General features: G+C 43.7%; 1 protein-coding gene and 1 long non-coding RNA gene across 2 annotated transcripts in view; one reads left to right on the forward strand and one right to left on the reverse strand.

Moving 5' to 3' along the window:
* Window positions 1–739: 739 nt before the first annotated feature.
* Window positions 740–24,907, reverse strand: part of JADE1 (jade family PHD finger 1) — a 44,410-nt gene continuing 20,242 nt past the window's right edge. The window contains 10 exon segments of the mRNA XM_050320492.1: window positions 740–5,146; window positions 5,148–5,221; window positions 6,100–6,217; window positions 7,803–8,327; window positions 10,901–11,017; window positions 11,537–11,704; window positions 12,758–12,969; window positions 17,220–17,407; window positions 20,474–20,631; window positions 24,079–24,161. Coding sequence (XP_050176449.1) covers window positions 4,334–5,146; window positions 5,148–5,221; window positions 6,100–6,217; window positions 7,803–8,327; window positions 10,901–11,017; window positions 11,537–11,704; window positions 12,758–12,969; window positions 17,220–17,407; window positions 20,474–20,631; window positions 24,079–24,161 — 2,456 coding nt within the window. The 3' untranslated portion in view covers window positions 740–4,333.
* LOC126642665 (uncharacterized) lies at window positions 12,355–24,316 on the forward strand. Its single transcript, XR_007629498.1, has 3 exons — window positions 12,355–12,480; window positions 21,067–21,146; window positions 24,045–24,316. It is a non-coding gene; the product is annotated as an uncharacterized LOC126642665 (long non-coding RNA).

Below are 24,907 nucleotides of genomic sequence, written 5' to 3' on the forward strand. Positions count from 1 at the left end.
ATGTCAGGAATATAACTTTGCTTTCTAACTTCTAGTTAGTGCTTTCTCCATTTGATACAGATCTGTATCCACTGCAATCTAATTTTGCTAAAAAGATGTTGAAGATTCTTCAAAGCAACATGGATACACTGTCCAAAAGCTCCAGAATTCTACTGGGTCCAGAGTTTCATCAGTCAGCCACGTGCATGATACAGAGGGAGGCAAGTACCGAGCACCTTATTTTCATTTCCATAATGCACAGCTGAGATGATGACCGACCACCTGGAAGATTTTGTGTGAGCTATTAATCCCCTTCACTCCTCAAAGACAGGCTCTGGCTGTGAAGGCTGGCTGGAAGCAGCAGGCAAGTCTAAGTATTTGTGTATTTGTCCTTCAGGGCACAGAAGGGCACCTGTGTGGTTCCTCATTAATTATTACGTTCATTTTACTTTGGGGTCTGGCTCTTGTGTGATGGCTGTTTGCCAGAACAGAAACTGCAGTGATGACACAAGCACCTAACAGTGAAGTTCAGGGGCAGGAGAGCAATTACAACACATGACACAGGAAAGGAAAAGGTCTCCCTCCTGTCTGCCTCTGAGCAGCTAAAAAACAAACCACGAGCGGGAATGTGGTCAAGGAATGTGGTCACATCGTACTGCCACCAACTCTTGTACTTTTCCTTCAGTGTCTAGAGGAGGCTGCTCACATGTTGTTCCCAAATTGGACTTTCAGAGGAAAGGCAATTAAGACTTGAGACTTTCTAGTTTGGTAAGTTTTGCTCCTTCCTTTGTGACACTTCATGGCATGGAGCTTTCCATTTAGCTGTCCTGGCTGTTTTGCGTTTGTTTCTAGCTGCGAATTTCTTGTCCCCCTTTCATTGGAAAGTTTGTTTCTGCAACCTTCCTTTCTCCACCCCCTCCACCAGGTTTTGAGTAGTTTAAAGATTCCTTAGTGTGGCAGTACTGCCTCCCATTGACTAAAAATGTTCTTGACTGTCTGTTTAGGAAACATTTCTAGGTGATCAGATTTTTTGCATTTAACAGGTGAGATTTCATTTTGGGTCTCCCCAAGAGCCCTACCCCTTGTGAAACGGGCCAGATGGTGGTGAGATCTATCCCTGGTGTTTTTCAAGAGGCAGTGCTAGATGTGAGCCTTCACAGCCTTGTAAACTTCTTGCTCTGCTCCAAGTCCATTCCACATTTGTGCATCTTGAGTTTAGAGGAATCCTCATCTTGTAGAAATCCTGCTATTACCATCAAATGTTCTCTCAGCAATGCTTGACTCCAGGCAGCTCAGAATGTGAAATGAACATTCAGCCTAATTATCCTGAAAATCCACAGGTACAAAAAACCTGGTGTGCCTCTTCCAGGGGAACATGACTGGAGATTATGGACTTTGGAAGGACATCACAGATCAACAACTGTAAACGTTTTGAGGTAAGCAACATCTCTTGAAGGATCTAAAGGGGAAAAAACACAGTGTTCTGTTGATGGGATGGGCACAGCTGTCAGTAAGAAGCAGTCCTAAGAAAAAAATATTAAAAAATCTCGCAACTGCAGTGTGCATTGTGATATCTGTACTAATCCAAATTAGGTGCTTGTTTTAACCATGAAAGTTGTTCACATCACTGCAGTGAAATGTTTCTGCCAGAACCCAAACGAAAATACTGTGAAGTCTAAAACACTGCTGGCAAGGATATTGCAAAAATGTACAGCATTTATTCACATACAGACAAAAGGCACAATTCTACCAAATATTTTAACAAAAAATACAGCTGTCTTCAACTAGGTCTTTAGAAATACTTCAAAAAAGGGAGAAAATAAATACAGGATCGGGCCATGTCATATAAAATAGTCATCTCTACATATACTTTTTATTTCTATCTGTTTCTCTTCATGCACCTTTTTTTAAATTAATTTCAGCTGAATGGACACCCAAGCTAGGCACATAGTGAAAAATCTTCTGTACAAGTTTTTCAAATGTAATGACCATTTTCTTAGATTTCTGAAATTAGGATTTATACACAACACGCAGAACCCTTCATTTACATTTGTCTGGGTTTATAACCTAACAAATGGCATTCCAGGCAACTTTACAGACATTCTACAAGCCTACAGTTTGACAGAACAACACTGATCATATCAAAGATCTCTTGGTCAGTCTGCACAAGGAAAGGGAACGCTTAAAAACAGAAATCCAGCCAATCCCAATAAAACACAGGGTTGGGTTTGTACTGTCACTGCTGTACTTACAACACCTTCTGCTGGGAGCCGAGTATGGAGACAAAACTAACCTATGGAGATGGTCGTACCACAGCTGGCTCACAGCCTGTTCGGTTTTGGTTCAACTCAACTGGAAACATTACAAAGCTTTTCACCTTAAATGTCAGGGGACAAAACAGGTAAGGCATTAATTCTGCACAACATTAGCATTCATAATAGTGCAAATTAACAAGGTACCTCTGTCCAACTGGCGTGAGGTTATAAAGGTTTACTCAGAATCCAAATTTAGGTTACTCCATCTATGGCTTGACAATTCTCATGTGATTATAAGCTGCTTTCTTACAGAAAATATCAGTGCCTGTCCAGAGAACATTGCTGGATGTTGAGTAGAACTTACCTGCTTTTACCTCTTGTCTGCTGTTTGTACTTTGAACACATCCCAAGAGTGATTATGTAACCTCAGACACCAGCGCCCTGCCTGACTTTCACCTCTGTAAACCATGCAATTGGTCTGACAACTTGGGACCGGCAACAGGAATTCAGAAGTACATAAAATTCCCCCTCCTCAAAAGGTTAAGACTTCTGAGTTTTAAACAGTAATAGAGATGCATTCTGCTGGAATATTTACTTGATAATGATAACTTGCATAGAAAGGGTGTTAATAAGCCTTTTTTATTTTCTGATTGAACCCTCTGGAAGACTCAGTTACGGCAGAGGAATTCTGTGTTGTCAAGTGTTCCCTGCACAGGAGCCAAGGGTCTGACATTCCGAAGTGAGTGGACACTGTAACAGCAGGCTCGGAGTAGGAAAGGGGAGAAGGAGGTTCTTTACGCCTTTCACTGCTGCTAAAACTTTTTCAGCAGTACATACCTGTCCTACATCTGTGCAGAATTCCAAAATCTACAGGCCCCTAACAGTCCCCTGTGCTGTGTGCGCTCTCCTTGGTACAAAACGGTGTCCTCACAACCTGTTAATATTATTGCTGACAGCTTAATAATTATTGCCATTTGCAATTATTAAAAAAGTACACAATCAGAATATGAGTTCCCTCTTCCATCAAATCTAGTCCAGAATAGAACGAAATAATTTTTCTTCATTTGACTGTAAAGAGCTAATCACAATTTATTGCCTTTGCATTTTATTCTATTTAAAAATATATATTCATGTCCATTTAAAGCAATCTTTTCAGTGTCATAAGCCTGGCTTTCCCAGTACATACCATTAGTGCATCTGTGGTGGCCTTTGGGAAATCCTACTGACTAGTGCTTTAGAAAACTTCTCTCTTGAATTGTCATCACAAGCCCAGAGGACGGTGACTGACTAACAAACAGTGAAGGATTATTCCATGGGGTGCTGGGACCCACAAACCTGCCCCTTGCTCAGAACTGAGCCAACTGGGAGCATCCTCTGTGCTTGGTCTGAGCCTTTTCAGCCCTGCCCCGTCCCTTCCTCCTTCCCTGGTACAACATCATGGCTACGCCTGGTCATCATTGACGCGTAAACCCTGGAGCACGCAGAGGGGGTTGAGCTGCACCCGTGCTCGAACTGAACGCCAACAGACACACTCTGCAAGGAGAGGAGAAAAAGCTGCCACCATCCAAGGACAGTGACCATTTGTAATGGGATCTAGCAGTGCAGTGCAGTATGGTCTAATAATCATCTTCCATTCAATACACGAGTTAAATTAAGAGCTTGTGCTTTTCCAGAAGGTAGGGCAAGGAAGTAAAATTTTCAGTGCCTTTCAGCTAAAAGGGACGAATGCAGCCTGATTCCTCCTCCCCACCCTAGCCCCTTCTAGAAGATTTTTGTGAGTTACTTCACTGTTCATCCCAAATCCTATCTTAGTAGCGATGACATTTCTCTCCTACTCAGGAAAGCTGCAAATAAAAGAGACTCAAACTTCATTTCTGTGAGAGAAATGGAGGTGAGGGAGTGGGGGGATGGAGCAGAGCAAAAACCAAAAAGCTTAAAACAGCTTTAAGTGCATGTAAACATATTTCAACAACTCAGAAAGAATGGGTTACTGTCAGTCCGTAGCCACGTCTAAGAATGCTCCTCTCTCGCACCAATGAATAAACATTGAGTTGGCTTGTAGGCAGTGACTCTGCTGACACCGTGTCCCTGTGTCCAGGTCAGGATGCCAGGATGCTTCTCCGAATAATGTCCGTCCTCCTGCTGATAGTGCTGTTTGGACTGAGCCTCTGCTGCCTGCACTTTTTTTCAACCACTTCAGTCTCCGAGTCGCTCATTTCAGCATCAGGGACGTATCCATCATTCTCACTGTCAGGCTTTAACTTGCTCTTTGTCCTGTCCTTCGGCGGAACTCTGCCCATGCCCATGTAGGGGTAGCTGGAGTTCTGGCAGCAGGACTCCTCCAGGTTCTCGCCCTGCTGTTGCCTCCCTCCCTTCTTTGGAATTCGGAATCCACCCCAGTTTTTCACTGGGCTCGTGGGCGTCGTAGGCACTTTAACTACTCTCTGATTAGAGTTTACTTTGATGAGACCCCCGTTGCATTTAGGCACTATATCCCTCCGAGTGCCAGGTGCTGACCTACCACTGGAGTGGTTCACAGCCCTTTTGTTTTCTGACTGCCTCTGAGAGAGTTCTGTGGGTCTCAGCGGTTGGTTGTGTTTAGAAGTCTTTTCCTTTAGTTCTGCCTTGCCCACCTCACACTGTGAGCGACTGTCTCTCCTCTTCCTGTGGTCTGGTATAACTATATCATTTTTCTGCTGTGCTGACACAATCCGTGTTTCTGCAAAGGCCTTGTCAAAATTTAAAAAGCTACCCGAGGCAGCGCCGCCTTCGCTCGGGCTGGGCTGCCTCAGCAGGGGTTTGGTGTCATTCCCAGGCCTGTCTCTCTTGTGCGATTTTTTCAAGGAGTGGGTTAGGGATGTGCCCATCTGTTTCCTGAAGAACGCAGAATGCCACTTCAGATCCTCGATCTTTAGGGGCGTTGGGGCCCGAGGATGGACTGTTGAACAACACTGTGCTTTCCACTGCAGAGAATGAGGCAGGCACACCTGAATGCAAACAAATTAAGTTCAAGTCATGCAATTCCATATCTGTGTAAACAGCAGTTTTGAATAGCAGTTCCTCATGCCTGACGTTCATATCCGAAATGGGTATTTAGTTGCCTGTCCTGCACCTTGACACCACAATTCCATGGGTATGTTGTGGTTTCACCACATCCTGCTGGTGTAGCTTATTTTCCTGCAGCCAGGCTGCATCTTATTAGACTTGTAGCAAATACAAGTCCTAGCGCTACTCTATCCCCTAAGACAGAGATACTTCTCAGACAGGGAGGCAAAAAGCAACTAGCAAGTGGATCTCACTGATTCCATCTCAAATATCCCGTATTACATCTAATACTGAATACTTAAGGGATAATCTAGTCATTGCTGTTAATTTTGAAGGTATTAATCTTTCTGAGAAAAGACTGTCAATGAGATTAGGCAGATAGAAACCACGGCTTTAGAAAATCAGAGTGCTTGTCTTTTCATGTCTTTAAACTGCCATGGATGCTGCAGAGCAGCACATGCTAAATGCTAATGAGGCAGCAGTAGCAAACCACAGCCTTGGAAGGTGCCATATGGCCCCTGAATGTGAGTCGTGGTCTCCCTGTCTGTCATAAGGAGTCATTAAAGCATCACACCAGCAAGGAGCTGAAGCAGCAAGCCAGGCAGTGCCCCACGGATATGACAGACACAGCAGTTCCTGCAACAATGTGCCCACCACTCCACCTACACACATTCTCATTCCTTCTCCCGACGCACGGTGAACTCCACCACGTTCTAATGAGAACAAATGAGGTCCTGTTTGTCCTTCACGATCAGCCGTCAGCCTGTAACCAAAGCTTGTGCCTGTGCTCTTACATGAGGCAAGGAACACTGAGGCATACCTGAAACTCTTCCTTGTTCCAACTGCTTGGCGTAGCTATTAAATATCTGTTCTTGAACTTTGCAAACAGATCTCTTGATCTTTTCCCTCCGGGTCACCATGTAAGTGAGGTTACGCACCTGGAAGACAGCAAGTCGAGTTTTACAGGAATTCTGTTTCTATGATGATGTCTATCTGTACTCTGAATTCATTCAGCTGAAGTACTATACACCATTTAAACAAATTAGTAATGTACTTAAACTTAACCACCTTCAACACATTGCTTAGGAAAGAGTCTTAAATGCCATTTAACTGACAGAATATTCTATCAGATTTGGAGGGCCGCAGCACAGAAGTAACTTCTGTGAACACCTAAATCACACACACATGAAACTGAACAAATGTTGGAAATCCTTAAATGCAGTCAAATATTAAATACTTCCCAGATGAGGGAATCACTGAATAGCACATACGGATGATTCCAAGGCTCCTCACTCAGTTCAGCCTCATACACAGTGGTGCCCTGTGAACCTTGCAGGCTGGATCTCGAGAAATGTAAAAAGTGTTACTGTTTTTGCAAAGGTCCCTTTTTTAAAAAAAATCCAAATTATCTTGGATGTACAATCAGTGGAAACACAGAGTAGTAAAATACTAAAAATATTACAAAACTCGTGTATCTTGTGTTGATATCACGTGTAGAAATGGAAAGGATACATACAGAATAATTTAAGATCCAGAGAACACAGTTACAAGCTCTAATTATTTAGCAGATCAAAGAGAGGATGAAAAGAAATCTTGTGCACACAGAGCAGGAACAAAAGATCCCAGGTAACAGCTAAGATCTTATCAAGCTAGAGAAGGGCCATAGGCTGGAGTTGAAAGTAGAAAACACTCAGAAGAACTGCAGCAATTACAAGAGTAAGTCATCAGGATTCTTTACAAAGGATGCAGTAGATTCATAAGCACCTGCTGTCTTGATGTAAAGATTAGACAGTATTCTGGAAGAAAGGCTCTCATTCTCCTACAGGTTACTGAGTACGACTCATGCTGCAGGGATGTGAAAAACTGATTTCAGTACTTTTTCTGCCTCCTCTAGAACAGCTCTTAAATTCTTCTAATTAACCAGAAAAAGAAGGAATTTGGGTCATTACAGGACCAGATGTACTTAAAACACCAAACTGATCCTACTGAACTGTTCTTTAAATATTCAAAACCTAAATGACTCGAACATCATTTGCCTCCCAAACTTACTACACAGATTGTCCAGGGGAACGTCATCCTACTCTGCCATGCCAATGAAAACCAGAACTGCTGTAAATCAGTAATCTTTTCCTTCTTGTGTACCAGCTGAAAAGAACGTGGAAAGCCCTTAATGGCAAAGAAGGCTCCAGCTGAGGCTGCAGTACCGTCCACAGCCATCAGTGTTAATCAGTCAAAAAGCACTAAAAAAAAAAATCAGTAACCAATCACTAAAAAAACCAAAAATACAACAGTCTACCTGTGGGAGATTGAATACTACAAGCCAAGACCTGCAGGCCCCTGACGCTTGGTGTGCAAAGGGTAATGCTGTGCTCTGGAGAAATTCAGGGTTAATGGTACTTTCTGACAAGGCAGCTCTGGGTTAAGATGCAGCATGAGGTGCCTGCACACACTGGCCATCACCAGGAGAGTAATTTGGCCTCTTGGCCAGCTCTAGCTGCTGGCACAGGTGATGTTGCGTCTTACCCGCTCCAGGTCCTGACGGAGGTGTGTGAAGAGCTGCAGCCTTCGGAACAGAACGTCCTGTTCCCGTTTAGCCAGATTGTCCTCTTCATCCTTCTTTGGGGTAATCAAAGGCTTATTGAAGTTGGCTTTTCTCTTCAGCTTCCAGTACTGGTAAAGGAATTCCACCGGCTCCTCAGGCAGCAGCAGCACTTTCGCCACTTCCAAAGACTCAACAAACGTATAGAACTCATCCTCCAGCTGCTGAAGCTTTTGCTTGCGTAGGCTGACTCTGTGGGCCTCCTCCTGGTTTTGATCCATGCTGTGGAAAGGGTCAATGCAGGCAGGAAGAGAGCTGTCCTGAATCCCCTTCTCCTGAGCTGGGCTTTTATCTGAAATCTCCTCGTCAGCTTTCTTGGTGGAGCTGTGTTTGGGACAGTAGGACTTGAACTTCACTTCATCGTTCTCTGCCAATATGGTCTTCATCTCCAAGCCACGGTCAAATGCACAGGTGACGTGAAAGGCTGTTCTGCAGTTCTTCACTGAACACTACAGAAATTAGATTAAAGATAACCAAATAAATATCAAGTTAAGAAGCCACACTGCCTAAAACCCATTCAAGCAGCCAGGGCTGCTTTGGAAGAAGAACGCTGTTACCATGTTCTGCTTCTAAGCTGCACACACTTCCTTGTTCCTTTTTAATTAGGTTTATGACTTAGTGCTTTCAGGTCAGGAAAGGATCAAGTGGCCCAGAGGGACAGGAGTGGTTAACCTCTCACAGCCCCATCCTGCTATTCCATAACCAGCAAAGCCACAAAAGGAGCGGTCCTACTGACACCGGAGCCACTCATGTACGGCAGCGCTATCCAAGGGAAACTGTTCCCCCTTGGACTGTGCCAGTGTGAGGGGGAAAAACATCTTGGTGACTCCAGGTCAGTCTGAGACTTTTAATTAAAAGTCCTTCCTAGCACCTTTTGCTACACAAAAGGCCTCTACTGAGAGGCATTTTTTTTTCTTCTGTTATGAGGAGGAGAACAGGAAATTCAATTTTTTGTCGTTTTTCTTGCCTCCCAGTGAACCCAGCCATCATGGAGTGATGGGCACTAGTTCAGCTGATTTGGGACTTCATTTCTATCATATCTAACTTCCTTTTGCAAAATGCTGTCATAGCTATTGCCAGCCACCAGCTGAAAGGTTTAAATATATATATATAAGTATACACACACATACATGTTTGTATCTGCTTACACCTCTGCCTCCAGTGAAGAGGATTTAAAGTGGACATGATTATTAGTGCTCCTAACTAGGGAACAAAACTATGCTTAACCCAAGCCATTGACCCTGAAAGAGCAACACACTGCACTAGGATGTTTATACAGCACTTTGTAAAGAAGCCAAATTTCTCTCTCCTCTGGGTTTTCCTGCCCAGGTTGATTCAGCAGCCAGATGGCTTATAAAGGTACAGCAGGGTTTAAACTGCACAAGTTTCAAATGAACAGTCTTTAATAAAATCAACATATAAAAGGAATTAAAAAATACCAAAGCACCTTTTGCCCTTTACTCTCCTACTAACTAAATAGTGCAGAAACATCCCAAATGGAACACCAAGCAGTACAGAGGAATACTTTAGCCATAATTAGCTCTTATTGCAGCCCAGGTTTTAATTTGGAGAAGAGGGGAAAACCTAACTCATCAGAAAGAAATCTGCTGAACCTGGGAGAATATGCAGTCTTGTTTTTTCCCAGCTTATGGCAGGAGCTATCTTCCCAGCCTGACACACACTTTCTCAGCTTTCCTAATTGTTGTGCACATCTCAGAACCTGGTCTGGAGAACAGAACAGAACAGTTTCAACTACGTAACAGTGGCCAAAAGGAAGGGGACGGCTCTGCAAGGAGGTACCATGACTGCAAATTTATATGCTGTGGACAGATTTATTTTCTCTAGTTAAAGTTTTGTATTTCAGACATTCCTTACATGGAAGCAGATTCCTAGGTTTCACTGGAACTACTGCTGCATTGCTGGTCTTACAGCTCTTTCTGGCATCCTCATCAAATGACTTGGAGCAGGGGGGAAAAGGGAAATGGATATAAACTAATTTCAGAGTAGTGTGGGATTTGAGCAATTTGGGTGCCTTAATGCTGGTCCGACCACCATGGATCCCGTAACGTCAGGCTAGACCCCAAAAAGAAAGGGTTCTACTTCAGCCTCTTTATGAGATTGTACTATCAACCTCTCTGTCTCAGGGAGCTTCCTAAGGATCATTTTGCTCAAGTTGTGGAGGTGCTCTGAGGGTGAAGAGCATCACCACAACAACTAAGCTACATCTTACTGTCTTCTTCTACACAATCACAACACTGCCCCAAAGGGTCACCTGTCCTCACACTCCCTCATCATTTGTTCTCAAATAAAGGAGATCAAAGTTTTTCCTGGTGTCTCAGGAAACCAAATACTCCCTCTTTCAAAAACCTGAGACTTGGAAATGTGTTTTCTCAATCTTTCTAGACTTTAAAATTGTTCTTAAAAGGATTGTTTACCATTTCTGAGTGATCTTCCACTGTAAAGGATCTGCAGGTGCTTTAATGGCAACAACCCAATGTAACTATGCACGTGAAATGACACTGCCCAGTCTGAAATGCTCTGCTACAGATCAGTTCAGTTATTTAACAGTCACAGTTCACAGGCTTTGGTTAGAAAAGCTGAACCCAAATCCAACTGAAACTGCAGAGAGAATTCAAAAGGCAGGCCATGAGATAAACGGGCACAGGCCCACTAATGTGAGTTGTTGGTATCAAACAGTTTAGAAGTCACTAAACAGGGACTAGCAGATAGATTTTAGTATTCAGGTTTCATTTTCCCATGTGGTGTATCACAGAAATATATTATTTTGTCCTGAACAACATTTAAGTTTTATTTCAATGTAGTAATAAAAGTATTAGCCTATCAACAAATTAGGAACTCTTCTGGGATGACCTGGCTATTATTATTAAAACTTTACTAGAAAGTAAAAGTGCACTAAAACTCAAAGCCCTTTGTGTGTCCTTGTGAAGTCCACAGTAACAACATTTCATTATATACTAAAAATTTAGAAAAACCCCACAGGATATTTGTATGATTAAATTACCTGTATAGAAGCTCCAACTTTTTCATTACAAAGGCTGCACACCAGTGCCCATCTACTGCTGGGAATGTGAGAAACTTTTGTGATGGGCTCCATTTTTTCTGGGCTTCCAATGCTCACCTGAGAGAAAAAAGGTTAAAAAACAGTGACTATGACACTGTTAACTGGAAAGAGAAACAATTTTATCAAAGAAATCAAATTCACTGTGTGCATATGCAAACTTAGTGTGTTCCAAATTCCTCAGTTTATAAAGAACTAAAATTCTTTTTTTTTAAAGTTTCTCACTTCATGAGCAAACCAGTTTCAAGGTCAAGCCCATCAATTTAAGATTATCATACAAGATGAATACTGTGATTATGAGAACGTGCAGGAATTTTCACTGTCACATCCAAACCTTCCTGATTCACTTTCACAGTTCCACTTACAAAATGAAACCGTACCTTGTGTCCTTGTTAAATGAGTTTTGCCAGCAGAAAAGGCCTCATTTCCCAAAGCCTTTCTTAATTACTTTCTTTACTGATGACGCATCATCCCGCCAGACTCCACATTTAACCAAAATTCTTTTAAACTGCCTTCCTAAGTCCCGCTAAACCTGCACTACGCACCTTGAAGCAAAACTCCCAGAGGATCAGCACGTACCTCTGGAATCCACAGAGCACAGCTAACATGCACCCACTTGGTGCCACTCCGGGTTGGCTTCATGGCACCGCCCTTCTTGGGACACAGGAGGCACTTGGGCTGAACGCCCAGCGCGCAGGTCCTGCACAGCCAGCTACCTTCTGGCACCTTCAGGATCCCGTAACATGCCTGCATTCCCACATACAGCAAAGGGGAAAAAGAAACACAAAGGAAAAAACATTCATTACTGGTGTTTCTTAGCTGTTTAAACGCAGCCTCTCAAAATTATTTTATTCAGAGGGAAAAGTGCAGAACGGCGATTTGAGATCACGCTTTTCAGAAGACTGCATCTTTATGGAGACCTCTACCCAAATTACTGTCAGCTTTAGTGCACTTAAGTTTCAGGTTTGATGTGATCAGAAAACCACTACAGGTCTAAAAACATCTGCTTTCCTCTGCGTATCTCACAGGGTAGGCACTTGTACCTTAGGCTTGGTTCTTTATCATTAGTACAAATGCATTAAATAATGAACATGCAAGAAAATGTGTTTCCTGCTCACCAGACAACACAGAATGACAACACAAATTTGTTAAAACTGGGAAGGAAGGACAGGTTGATAGGAAGGCATCTGCCAGAGTAAGAAGCATCCATGGAAACAGATATGCTAAAACTGTCTCTCTTCTTTCATGTAAGAAAACTGCCACAAAAAGGCGTCACATAGTGGTGCTTCCTTAGGTTGGCTCAGTAGGTTCTCTATTAAATTATCTGTAATTTAATGGAGAATATCTCTATTAAATTATCTATTAAATATAAATCTCTATTAAGTGATCTGTAATAAATCCTACTTGTGTCCCTACTGACTGCCTTTTTTCCCCTCCCTGCTGAGCCTAAGCTGCTGATCCTAGAGGTGTGTTAGCCCCAGAACTGCACAAGGAGAGGAAAATACAGGAAAAGACGTGACCAGGTGAGAATGCACAGTGTACGTTTTGGGGAGGGCAATTCCTCCCCTTACAGCTTCCTCCACACATGCACAATACCACTTTTAACCTTCTTAGCATGACATTTCTAGAATTACTCTTTCTTAATTACATCATTTCTGAATTCATCCCATTGCTCAACGGCGAACCCTGCCACAACTTAACAGACTGATGTCTGTCACTGGTATAAAAAAAAATTCCAACCTGTTATCTTCAGTGGTTTGAAAAAGATTCTGTCACCACCAAAAGATTGGTCTGCCATACCTGGTGCACACAAATATTGCATTTGTCACAGAACACCATTTCATTGCCGTCTTCTCCATCTGGAGACTGACAGACGTCACAGACAACATCTTCGTCATATTCGATCCCGAGTCCTTCTTCTGTCTCGATAGCGTGATTCATGTTGTCATAGCAGCGTTGTTCAAACTCCTCCATGACCCTTTCCATCATGTACTCATCCAGCTCAGGCATCCCTGGAAGACAGGAGTTGTTTATTAATGGTGATAACCATCGCCATGCACAACTCCACCTTCTTTTTTAGCAGCTCAGTAGATACAGCCAACCCCCACACGTACACATTTCATTCCTAGAAAATCATGCCTATTCCAGCATGAATCAGGGAAACTATAAAAAAAAGTCAAAGTTTTTTAAATGTATTAAAGTAACAGAAGTGGAGTATCCAAATCTCTCAAAATTCTGACAAAACCTTCCATGAACTGATTTTGGCTTCCTGGTATTGTTCTCATTTTTCCTTCTGGGACAGCACCATCTATGGCTTTTGCTCCAATTTTGCCACTCAGATGTTGTCTCTTTGTTTAAAGTTTTTTGAACCGAAAGTGATGGGGCAGGGAGAGGAAAACAATACCAAAATCTGCTGCGATACTTGGCACAAACTTGCAGTTTCTAACATCAGCTGTTGGTTTATCACAAGTTCCAGCTCAACAGGGTGCAACCCCAACTGGGGTCTCCTGGAAAAAATATCTATCACAGAAATTGCAAGAAAAGTTACCAAAAAACAGCACAGTGCTGCTGGCTTCTATCTCCCACTTGCTGTGGCAAGGAGCTGGCTGTAATGCTTCCAAACTGGTACTACACAAACCTCTCCCACAAAATCACGCCACACAAACACCTGTGAAACCAAGCAAGTTCTGCTACTGCAAAGAATCACCTTCCTTTTGCAAGGTTGGTTTAGCACAAGAATTTCCATAGACTTAAATCACTCCCCCCAGTTTATATACTGGGCATGATGTCCTGTGGTGTGGAATATCCCTTTGGTCAGTTTGAGTCACCTGTCTCAGAGTTACTCCCTCAGTGTTTCTTTTGCAAACCTCCTCACTGGCAGAGCATGAGACAAGAAAAAAGTCCTTGACTTAGCATAAACATGACCTAGCAACAACCAAAACATCAGCGTGTTATCAACACCATCCTCATTCCAAATCCAAACCACAGGCAGAAATTAACTCTATCCCAGCTTAAACCAGGACAGATGTACAGGAGATGGCAACTTCACAATGGGTATTTAACAAACACTCCTTTTGGCTCTCCCTGTCAATAACTGAGCCACAAATTCCACAAAACAAGTGTTTTTTATTAAAAACCTCTCTAGCTCCCCCTAATCAGAAGACAAATACTCCACAAAAGTACTTCCAGCTTTCCTTACTGACAGGTAAATCCTTGTGGCAGAGATCAGTGCATCCCACACTACCCAAACTGAGCAGCTGAAAGATAGTAAGAGGGAACATCCCAAATCCTAATAAGAGAGAGTAAATCCTGATAAAAGAGAGTGAATTTTGCCCTGCAGGCCAGAACTACTGCACTAGCAAAGCAGATGATGGCAGGTTTTACACCGGTTTGCAACTGAACTGTAGCCTCATAAATCCTATGGCTTTTTAAGTTTTTGGGAGCAACTGAGGTAAGACTGGGGGTGAGATCGAGGTGTACGGGGGATGTCCTGAGCTCAGGGACACCTGAGCAGCAGCGCCAATCCTCACCAGGATGCAGAAGCCCTCAGCAGCCAACCTGGAGAGGAGCAGGCAGTACTGAGAGCATCTGAGGGAGATTTAAAAGCAGCAAACAGACTCAGTAGCAAGTAAGGAAGAGTAAAGAGAATCCTTTCAGATCCAACCTTATTAGCACACCAGTTTAAAGCTTCCTCAGCCATGGTGTTGACAGGCCATAAAGCTCGATCCCCTGCAGGTGCAGGAGTCACTGAATCAGCCATTTTCGGAGGCCTCCAGCAAGAGGAGGCTTCCAGCAGGCACGGCTCTGCAGGACACAGGCTGCCAGGAATGCCTGGCAGGGGAGCACCTCTCTTTGTGAGGCTGGGACCGACAAAGAGTTTGCAGAAGGTGTGCCATGGCTGAAGAGCTGTGTTGCCAGGTGAAGGAGATCCAGGAGGAACTGAACAGGCTGTGTAGCATTCAAGCAGACGAGAAATAGATTGACTGGTTATTTTCGGAGGTGTTACAGTCTCGAGACTCTTGGGAGTTGTGACGGGTTGAAATGTTATTAATGTCTTAAACACTGTCAAATAACAGAAAGAACTACAAGGAAGCAACTGCCTGTCTGGGACCACTGAAACCTGACTGGAATTTGGACTGTGAAGGGGGACTTGAGATAAGACTATTGTCTAATCATCTCAGCTCTGAGGTGAAGTAAACAAGGCATAGGGGGTGGTAGAGGTGAAAGGTTTTGGGGGTGTGATGGTGAAATCTCTCCACACCAAACCAAAGGAGTAACACCCTCCTCAACCTCTGGGAAGGCCATGTACACACAGGACACTCATGTGAGAGGCAGCTGAGAAGGGACCATAAACCATCAAAGACACCCGAAGTGTCCCCCAACTCATTCCTGAGGCCTTCTACCACCAGAGAACTACACATGATTCAAGTGAAGCAACAAATCCAGAGCCTGCTGCAAGAGACTGCAAAGCTTCCCCTCATCCCCAGGGGAGGTGCCTGGGTATATCCCAAACATACATTAATCCACTGAACTCTGTGTTTTGGGGGGCCCTCACCACCAAGAAGACCAGAAGGATTGGACTGACGGGATGCCACAGGGTTCCATGGAATGGAATAAACAGGTAATCAGTAAGTAAGGTCCCCTGGGAAAATGATTTCACATGTGCTTGGGTCCATCAGCACTGGTCACATTTAAACATCATCTCCTAAGGGCATTGGAACAGCAATTCCCAAATGTTGGAAGTCAAGCAGGCAACGCAGAAGGCTGACTTGACTGAGTAGGAGTCCTCTCTTGGACAGAAGGCGAGAAAGGAAGGTGCATGTTCAGTGGAAGGAAGGTCAAGTGACGTGAAGAATAAAGAGATCCTGCTTACCACTGTAGGGAGAAAATTCGTGTGGCCCTTTAAAGCTCAGCTGTTCAGTGTGTCATGTGCAGCATGTACTTTTAAAGGTTATGCTAGTGTAGCAGAATGGCCACCACAGGGCTCCTTGAAGAGGTGCAAATCTGCTCGAGGAACAGCCCCTCTTGTGCTGCTCATACCCCAGTGTAACACCGTGGGAGCTCTCCTCTGCTTTTGGCAAAAGACAGACAGACTGGATAGATGGATATCAAACAAGCTTTGAGGAAAGCTAAGGGATCTTGCTGTGGCTGTTTTCCTGAAGACAGCTGGAAAGGTAAGCTAAACTCTGGAATCGTAACTGAAATCCTCTAAGCCCATCACTAAACTTGAGCAGGACTGATGTGAGATCTGGAAAAAAGACCTGGTTAAGAGACCAGGTCCAGACTGGGTCATCTGTTTCTTTCATGTGTGGGTTTAAAAAGGAGAAATAGCTGTAAATGGTCACACCAGTTTTTCAGCCGTGTCACGTATGTGCTACAGCCTGGTAAAACTAAATGTTTGACTAAACTGTAACCCAAAGCAGGGAACTGCCAAAATGCCAGAACAAAACTAGCAGTGTTCACTAACGTGTCTCAACCGCTTCCATCTGGGACAGCATCATTTCCCTTATCCAAACAATCTGGTGGAAGTTCTGTGCTGACCTAACATCCCATTCAGTTCCACTGAAATCCTCTCATGAAGCACACACCTTACCAAAGAAACCTTCCTGTTCTTGCCCCTCTCCCCTGTCCTGTCCCACACAAACCACTCTGTAGAGAACAGAACAGCTGCTCCCCTGTGACAGCTCCTTCTCCTCCTCTGGAACTAGAGCACACGATCACAGTGAGGTCTAGCAATTTCCTCCAGCAAATCACTCAAGAATTCCTTATTGTCTTATTCCTTGTGCCATTCAGCTAATGTAGGTTCTCTAAAACTCCCAAGACTCATCATCTTGCCTTCTCCACACTGAACACCACTAGCTAAAAAGATGATACAGATTTGTGCTGAAGATAAAAACAAATAAGCAGGACTACCTGGAAAAACTATCAGAATGGTCTATCTGATGTTCTCTTTGAGAACTTGGATGGAGAAATGGGAACTTTGTCAGAATTCTTTTGTGAAAGGGAAAGCAGCAGAATAAAAAAAAACAACGTGGGGCCAGATTAAGACCGGGTCTAAGCAGATACAATGGAGCAGTTATGAAGGCATCGATCTCAGGGCTTAATCACATCAGGTCTGATTTCCTGTGGCTACCCCAACTCATGTGATCACTATTTCCTCACACCTCTACCATCTCTTCCTACTGCTGCCCTTCCTAAAATTATTTTCAAGACTGCCAGCTTTAAAAAGCAAAAAGAAGGCAACAAAACATTCGCTGCTCACCCATTTCTCTGAATTCTTCATTGGCAAGTTGCAACCACGCTACATCCACGTCATTGAGATCGTAGCGACACGTGCTGTCCGCCAAGGTTCGAATGTCGACATAGCCCAGCTCTGGAGGCTCCGAACCCGAGGAGACGATGTACTTCCTGGGACGAGTAAAGGTGACGGCTTTTGTCTCGGACACAATCCTGGAACAGACAGACAAGCAGACATGAGGTGTGCTGGGTTGCTGAGAGGTTTGTTTCCAGAGAATTCACAATGCCTCAGTCTAAGTGACCAACAACCATCAGAGCATCTATCTAACCATCCCAGCAATCACCTGGCACCACTGAGATCAGAAAACAGTACCATGCACTTCCATAACAGATTGGTGGTATTATAAGAACAGGAGTTGTCTAGAAATCCAATTCATTACCAGCATTCTTAAGTATTAGAGTATTACTCTAATAAGTATTAGTATTACTCTTATCTGAAATTCACACTTGTTCAAAGCTAAAGCAGGAACACTGTATTTACACAGTGATAGCTGCTATACACACAGATGTTAAACTCTGGTTTAAGTCTTTTTTTTAAATCAATCTGTTTAACCACAGTACTGAGAACAAGAAGATTCAAGAAAAAAAGTAGTATTTCCAACCGTCTCAGTCGAAGACATTGCACCTTCTCTTAGTTAACAGCATGAACTGAAATTCCGTTTGGATGGAAATCCCCTCACGACATAACCCTGGTACCTCCAGGAGCAACAGGCCATGCTGCCAAATGTCTGCCTCCTGCAGTACCAGTGGAGGTGATTTTTTTGTTGTGCTAGATCTACAAGGGAGGAGATTGTACCACTGTGTGGCTGCAACTGTGTGCTGGAAACAATCTAAGCTCCACAATAAGCAGGACATCTCCCCCATCTGAGGTCCAATGTGTTAACTCCTCCTCCTAGCAGAAGAAACTTATCTGCCACTATTGTATTTGCACAAACAGATCTCAGTAAATCCTCAGCCTATTTCAGTCTTCTGCACAGTACTAAAACTTCTCTCTCTAGATTATTTCAGATAATGAACAGAAATGGTAAGCAAGAGCCAAATGATGAATTTGGGGCTTCTGAGGTGCTGGGAAAAAATACAAATGTGAATGACCTTGCCAGCCTAACTGCACTCCCTAAACTGTTTCTGGTCACACTGCATGGTCTTAAAATATCACAGACTACTGCATCTTCCCAGATGTACTTTCAACTGGGCACTGCTCTCCAAATCTTCTATATCATAAATTCCTTCCTGAGTCCCTCTCCATGTGGAAATCATAACCTCTGGGCAGCACCCTGCACATGCTGTCTAAACATCATGGTAGTGTCACAGAAGGAACAAGCGCAGCTACTCTGACCTCAAAACAAACCCCTTTCCTGGCATTATTTCTGTGATAGAAAGAAGTTAAAAAAACCCCAAAAAACCCTTACTACATACTGAAAACCATTCAACTGAATTATCCATGGGACCACATGCTTACAGTGAATCTCCAAACAGCCTCAGTCCTTTCCCCTGCTCTGCACTTACCAGTCACTACAAGGCCGAACCTTTTATTTGCTGTTATGTATCTCGGTAGCATCAGCTGCCCGTACAGTCCTGGCTTCTGTCCTACACCAGCTATGATTTGTCTATTGCTTATTCAATGTACAGAGCACCCCCTTCCCTCCCAAAGTTAGGCACAGAACAGCTCCTGCACTCCAGCACCACCATGGCAGGGCTCTCCGAGTCTTCTGAGTGGGAGCAAAGAGGACAATAATCAGCCATTGGAGGGCCATTCTGACCAGCAGGTGCTCAGCAGGAGTACAGCAAATAGTTCAGCAGCTAAAAAAGGACTTAGGTGCCTGCTGTGCTGACACCTAGAACTGCGGGTGCCTCCTCTCCCTATCCTCTAATATCTTAAATTTGGAGCAATGTATCTGTCGGCCTTTGGCAGAGCAAAGCTCTCTCCCAGGCAAGTACCTGGATCTGATACGGTCACCAAACCACCTCCCTGACAGATACCCGGTGGGAATCCCCTGGGAGGTTTCCCTATGTTCAAGTTCACAGGTCTCCCATCCCTCCACAGCCTCGGGAGATGCTTGAAAGAGAAATCAGTGAGGGGTAGGCAATGTGAGTACATGCAACACGACTGTGCATCTCTGCAGGGACTGGGTGAGGTCAGCGTGGAAGAGGGAAATGCTTTGTTCCCATGTTCTGAACTGCAGAGCAGAGGGGAAAATGCTGAGTTCTCCTTGGAGCTCCAGGTCCAATCCTTCACAATAAGGTCAGGGTTTACCCGATGCGCAGGCAAGTTCCTGATTGTGCAGACCTAGTGGGGCTGTGTAGAGGTCTGCAGGTTGCTGCACACAACACAAACAACACTAACAAACATTCCCGTAGCCCCTCTAATCCAAGCTGACAGATGCAAACCTGACAGAAGCAGTGTAGCATCATCACAAATTTTTTGCTGTTTATCAGGCTGTTCTGGTCCCACCAGCAGTGGCGGGTCATTTGGTAATGCCTTAGGGGCCAACCTGGACTCAAAGAGACCTAGTATGATTAAATGGTAAAAATCTGTGTTCTTACATTCTCCAACTCCATCCCAATTAAGCATAAAATAGGATGCAGCACACTCCCACCCTTCCTTTAATTTGAAACAGGAAACAGTATCTAAGTGTAACAAACAAGGTAAGGAAAATAAGGGTTTCTTGGATAAGAGCTAGAATGTCTCACATTATTTGGTTACATGCACACCGGGATGGTTCTTAAAACAGATGAAATGTTGTACAACAATCTGTTTCCTAGGTTAGTAAATGAAATAAAAAATAAAAAAACCCACCACAAAAAACCCAGGAAAACAAAATAAATGCCATATTTTCTCTAGCCCTTAAGCTTGGTTTTCCATATGTTCCATGAAAGCAATCTATGGCTTGGAACTAAGAACAGAGAGCACCACAAAAGAGCTCTTCCAGCAACGATGAGTGAGCTGAGGTTTGGACTTAAAAACAGAAGATATTTTTAAGGTTCTGTCATCACACTCCCATGCTAACATAATGCCAAAATCGGTTCTCTGACATTTCACACAGGCAGAACAGGCCTGACTTTTGACTTCTCTGACCATTCAAAAAGCTGAGGCAGGTTGCTCTTTGTCTTCAAGAACCAACACCTTCCTAGCTAGGCACTCAGGAAGTCAAGGCAAGGTAGGGCACAAGCTGCCAGCATAAACGTGTAGGTATTTGTTTACATTCCTCCAAACTATACCTGGCTACTGGTTCTGGGATGGTCCCTGGGCTAACTGGCACCTGAACTCCCTTTTCCCACTCCTGCCTCCAGGGATCTGCCAGCACATAGTATTCATCAGGGTTCAGCTGGAAGGAGTCATGTAACTTCATGGCAGTGATCAGGTCCGTTCTGAACACCTGCAAAGAGAGTGACCAAGAGAGAAAAACAGAGACACTGACATTTGATATTTACACTCTACGATTCACAGCTTCAGGGTAACCATGGAGCACGGCGTGTAACAAGGTCACTGTACCAACAGTGCACTAACCCAGCCCACTGCAGGACAGGAGTTTGGCTTCATGGCAGGGAAGGGGGGTGGCTGAAGGCACGAATCCTGACAGGGTAACTTCCAGCTAACTCCACTAGAGGTCCTGGCACTCCCCCTGCACTGGAGACATAACACTAAAAGGTGTTTCCTACTTTCACCTCCACTTTGGCTGCAATAAAAGCTGCAGGAGCAGATGAGTTGTGAAACAGCAGCAGAAGGAAGATCCAATTTTGTTCCAAAGTCTTTTGGTTTTGTGTTTTTTTTTTTAATTATTGGAGCTCTGACTAATCCTAAAACATTCTAGAAATTCCCTGTGGCAGAAATCGAGGCATGCTTCCACCATGACCAGCTGCGAGAGGAAATTCTAAGGAGATGACTCTTTGTGTAAGTATTTAAAAAAACAATCCAAAAGACAAAATAAGACCCAAACTGGACTTCTGGTGGCAGCTCATCCCGTTCAGCACAAGTGCCTGTTATTCTATCAGCTACAGACACCTCTGTCATAGCTGTAATTTTACTCTGCCTTGGCAAAGGCATCCAGCTCTAAAGCGAGCAGGATGTTTGGCAACTTTTGGGCCAGCAGCCGTGAATAATCAGCCCTGCTGTGTTCAACAAGCCACAGAATGAAATAAAAAGGGATTCACTCCTGCTGCAGGAATGCTGTGGCACTGCTGGGACAGCTTCAGCCTGACTGGCTACAGCCTGTCAGTGCTGCAGAAAGCCAAGGGTGCTGCTATCACAGGCATCCCAACTCAAGCCTGCACTTGCTGATACCAGCCCCAGCCCTCCCCACCCTGCTCCCCCCAAAAAGAAAGGCTGCTACAGGGCTCCAGCACCGCACTCCTCACCTCCACAACCCCTAATTCGTAGCTACGCAGTGCCACGTTCAAAGGAAAGGGTCAAAAAGCAACCAGGTGACAGAAAATAAGCTCCATCAGAACAAGAAGTCAGGCAACATCCTAAGAGCTTCCTGCAGACTTCTCAGTTTGTGGTGGTCAGAGTCAACATCCACTCAGCCCCACGTTGCAGTTATAGAGGAAAAGGTGGTTTACCAGTGCAGTGCTCTTAGGTCCTCTTATTAGGCTGCTTGGGGGGAAAGAGTGACCCACCCTCCCATCCCCAAACCAATGACGACACTGGTTAGCTCAGCTCCAGCCTGCTGTTTCATGGGGCTGAGGAGGAACCAGATGGATACAGAGCTAACTAGGCAGGCCTCCTCAAGGCAGCCATTTCTGTCACACACCTGAAAACCCCAGGATTTTGGGGAAGTATTTTAAGCAAACAGTGTATCTGATGGCTAATTATACTTCTGAAAAGATTTTCAAGTGTGATTTGCCTTACGACTCTGCACCATCTTGAAACCTTTCCTCCCTCCCAACACAGACATAACTATCCCCCTTCTGTCTCCCTATATTTCTGTTTCCACTCTGGTTTTGTCATAGAAACAGCACAAAATCATGACACTTATCTTAACATTTGTCTTGACATGCTCAGCAAAACTGCCAGCATTAAAAAGTAAATAATGATACTACCATATGAAGGGTGAATGTAGGTAATGAAATATAATGAAATATAATGAAATGTTTTAAACAATCCAGTTACAAGTCCTGTGAAGCTTCAATCAAGAAAGAAACGAAAAGTAAGCCACAAAGTAAACAGGCTCCCTAAACAAGCACAGCTGGCCAGGGGAATTCTGCACTTCTGAGTGACTTGAATTAAAGCAATCAAAAGTAAAATGAAAAGAAGACTAAAAATATAAAATGGGATGCAAACCTTGCTCAATCTCAGAGCCAAAATAACTCCAGCTCTTAGATAAATTTGTCACAAAACTCCCTCAGAAGCAAAGCTAAGGCAGCACCTGACAGCCAAGAAACTCCTTCCCAGGCCAGCTGCCCTGTGACACCGTTCTTTCTGCTCTAACTTCTGATGCAGAGTGCCTGGAGCAAAGCTGAGCTTACGGAAATGCTGGCTCTCAGAAGCACTGAGCACTTCAAAGCTAAAGGGTGAAACCCTGGCCACGCTGAAGTCAGTGGGAATTTTGCCACCAATTTCAATGAGCCCAGGATTTCACCCGGGGAGTTTTAACAAGTGTCACTTTTTCTGCCAGCGTGCTTCTCATCACAGCAGTGCGCTGTGGTGAGCAGGGACAGTGCACAGGCAGGGAGGGAGAGGAGAAAAGGCTGTGGAACAGAGTCGAAGGGAAGTACAAGAGAATTTCATCCAGACTGCAGAAACATGAGAGAACAGCATGAAAACTGCAAAGATTCTGACAAGAGAAGCAAGGTAAGGGAGAGAAGAAAACAGAAGCACACAAAAAACTTCAGCAAGACACATAATTATCTCAGATTAATTTCTTGATAGCCTTTCACGAGGTAGTTCTCAAAATCAGGTATAAGGGGCTACTTCTAGGGGATGCACAAAAGATAACTAAGGGAAACAAGGCTATCTCTAACAAGAATAAATTCACCAGGGATCTCCACATTCACCAAAAAAAAGAAAAAAAAAAAGTCTTTATTGGCCTACAATCAAAAATTAAGTTGGAAACCACCAGTACTAAGTGTAGTTCACACTGAACAATGAGTGGGATTCTCCTTGTGAAAACTCATCTCTGAGACTGAGGTATACTGTCATTAGGGAAATTAATAAAGAATGTTTTCCTCAACATCACTCGCTAATAAGAAATACATGTACTGGGCAAGTAAGTTAAATGAGGAATTCCATCTCCCAGAGCTAAGCTTCTAAAAAGTCTGCAGTGTAGTATTTGCCTGAAGACAGGGAGATTCAGCAAGAACATTTCCAAAGAACTGGATCACATTAGTGTGCTACTAACAGCTGATCCATCCTGGAAAGTTTAAAGACTTATTATCTCCCTTGATAGGATTTCTTCAAAGCATTAAGTGAGACAGAACTGTCAGGAATCAGATTCTACTTTGACAAGCACTTCAACAAAAATCACATACCAAGATCCAATACCAACTTATGAAATAAATGCACCTAATGTAAATTTCCACTGTTCACAAATCAAGCTACAAATAAACCCCAATGCCTAAAATAGTACAAGAAAGACTCTGCAGCTATGCTGAAAGGGTGTCAGACTACAACAAAATTCACAGATAGAAACTGGTGCTGGCAGTAGCTGTGCCAACAGCTGAACTCTCTAATCTTTGGGGAGGGAGGGGCATGTGGCAGCCAAAATGTAGCAAAATGAAAACGTAAATAGGAAGACATGGATCCATTACCAGAACGTGTATGTCTACACTGTGTGTATACATACTTTGACAGATGTAACAAAATGCAAATCAAATTCCAGAAGTACCTCAGAAGGTTTCCGATCTTCATCTCTGGAGCACGAAGTCCTACGATGTCGAGATCTGGAATGCTGAGACCAGGCAGACAGACCTAGAATACAGAAATAACCATTTACAGGGTTCTATGACAAACCTCCAGGATAAAGTCTTTCATATGAACCAGACAATAAAAGGTACTCAGTTCCTAAGCTTCTTTGACTCTCCTGGTTCTGTTTTGTTTTCGTTCCCTACCTGAGGTGTGCATGTACTGGCTGCACTGCACTTACCTGTCTTCCATCCACCATCTGAACAAATCCACCTCATAACATCCTTCCCCCTGAGCATCAATAAACGACTTTCTGAGACTAATAACTGACCAGGACCTCTGCCAATAGCCTGACATGCAGTCTTTGAAGTCAATGTATTGATGTCCTAAATAGCTTTATCGGTTTACCAGATTTCTGCCAGCACAAGCCTTTTGAAAATGAAGCACTACCACACACACACAGCAGAGCCCACAGAACAAGCTGCTGTCTCCTCTCCTGAGCAAATCTCACGGTGTGGTTGTACGATTTTTGTCTGCACAATTATTCAGTACACTCCAAACAAATTATACCTTTTGCCTTGAAACCTTTTGACAGAGTCTCTGTCAGCTTTCAGAAATGTTTTAACAGGAGAAAAGTGAAAAGAGAGAGAATCAGCACTCCTATCTCAAAGCAGTGCTTTGACACCTGAATATATTATATCTGTGCACATCAACTAATTTCAACACAGTAAGATTTACAGGTACAGCAGGTATTTTCCACTGCCAACTATAGAGCAGTAATGAAAAAAGAGCCAAGGAATCCTTCTGGGTTG

Source organism: Myiozetetes cayanensis, unplaced genomic scaffold (genome assembly GCF_022539395.1).
Source record: "Myiozetetes cayanensis isolate MyiCay16 unplaced genomic scaffold, myiCay2020 scf24, whole genome shotgun sequence".
In the NCBI taxonomy this organism is placed as follows: domain Eukaryota; kingdom Metazoa; phylum Chordata; class Aves; order Passeriformes; family Tyrannidae; genus Myiozetetes; species Myiozetetes cayanensis.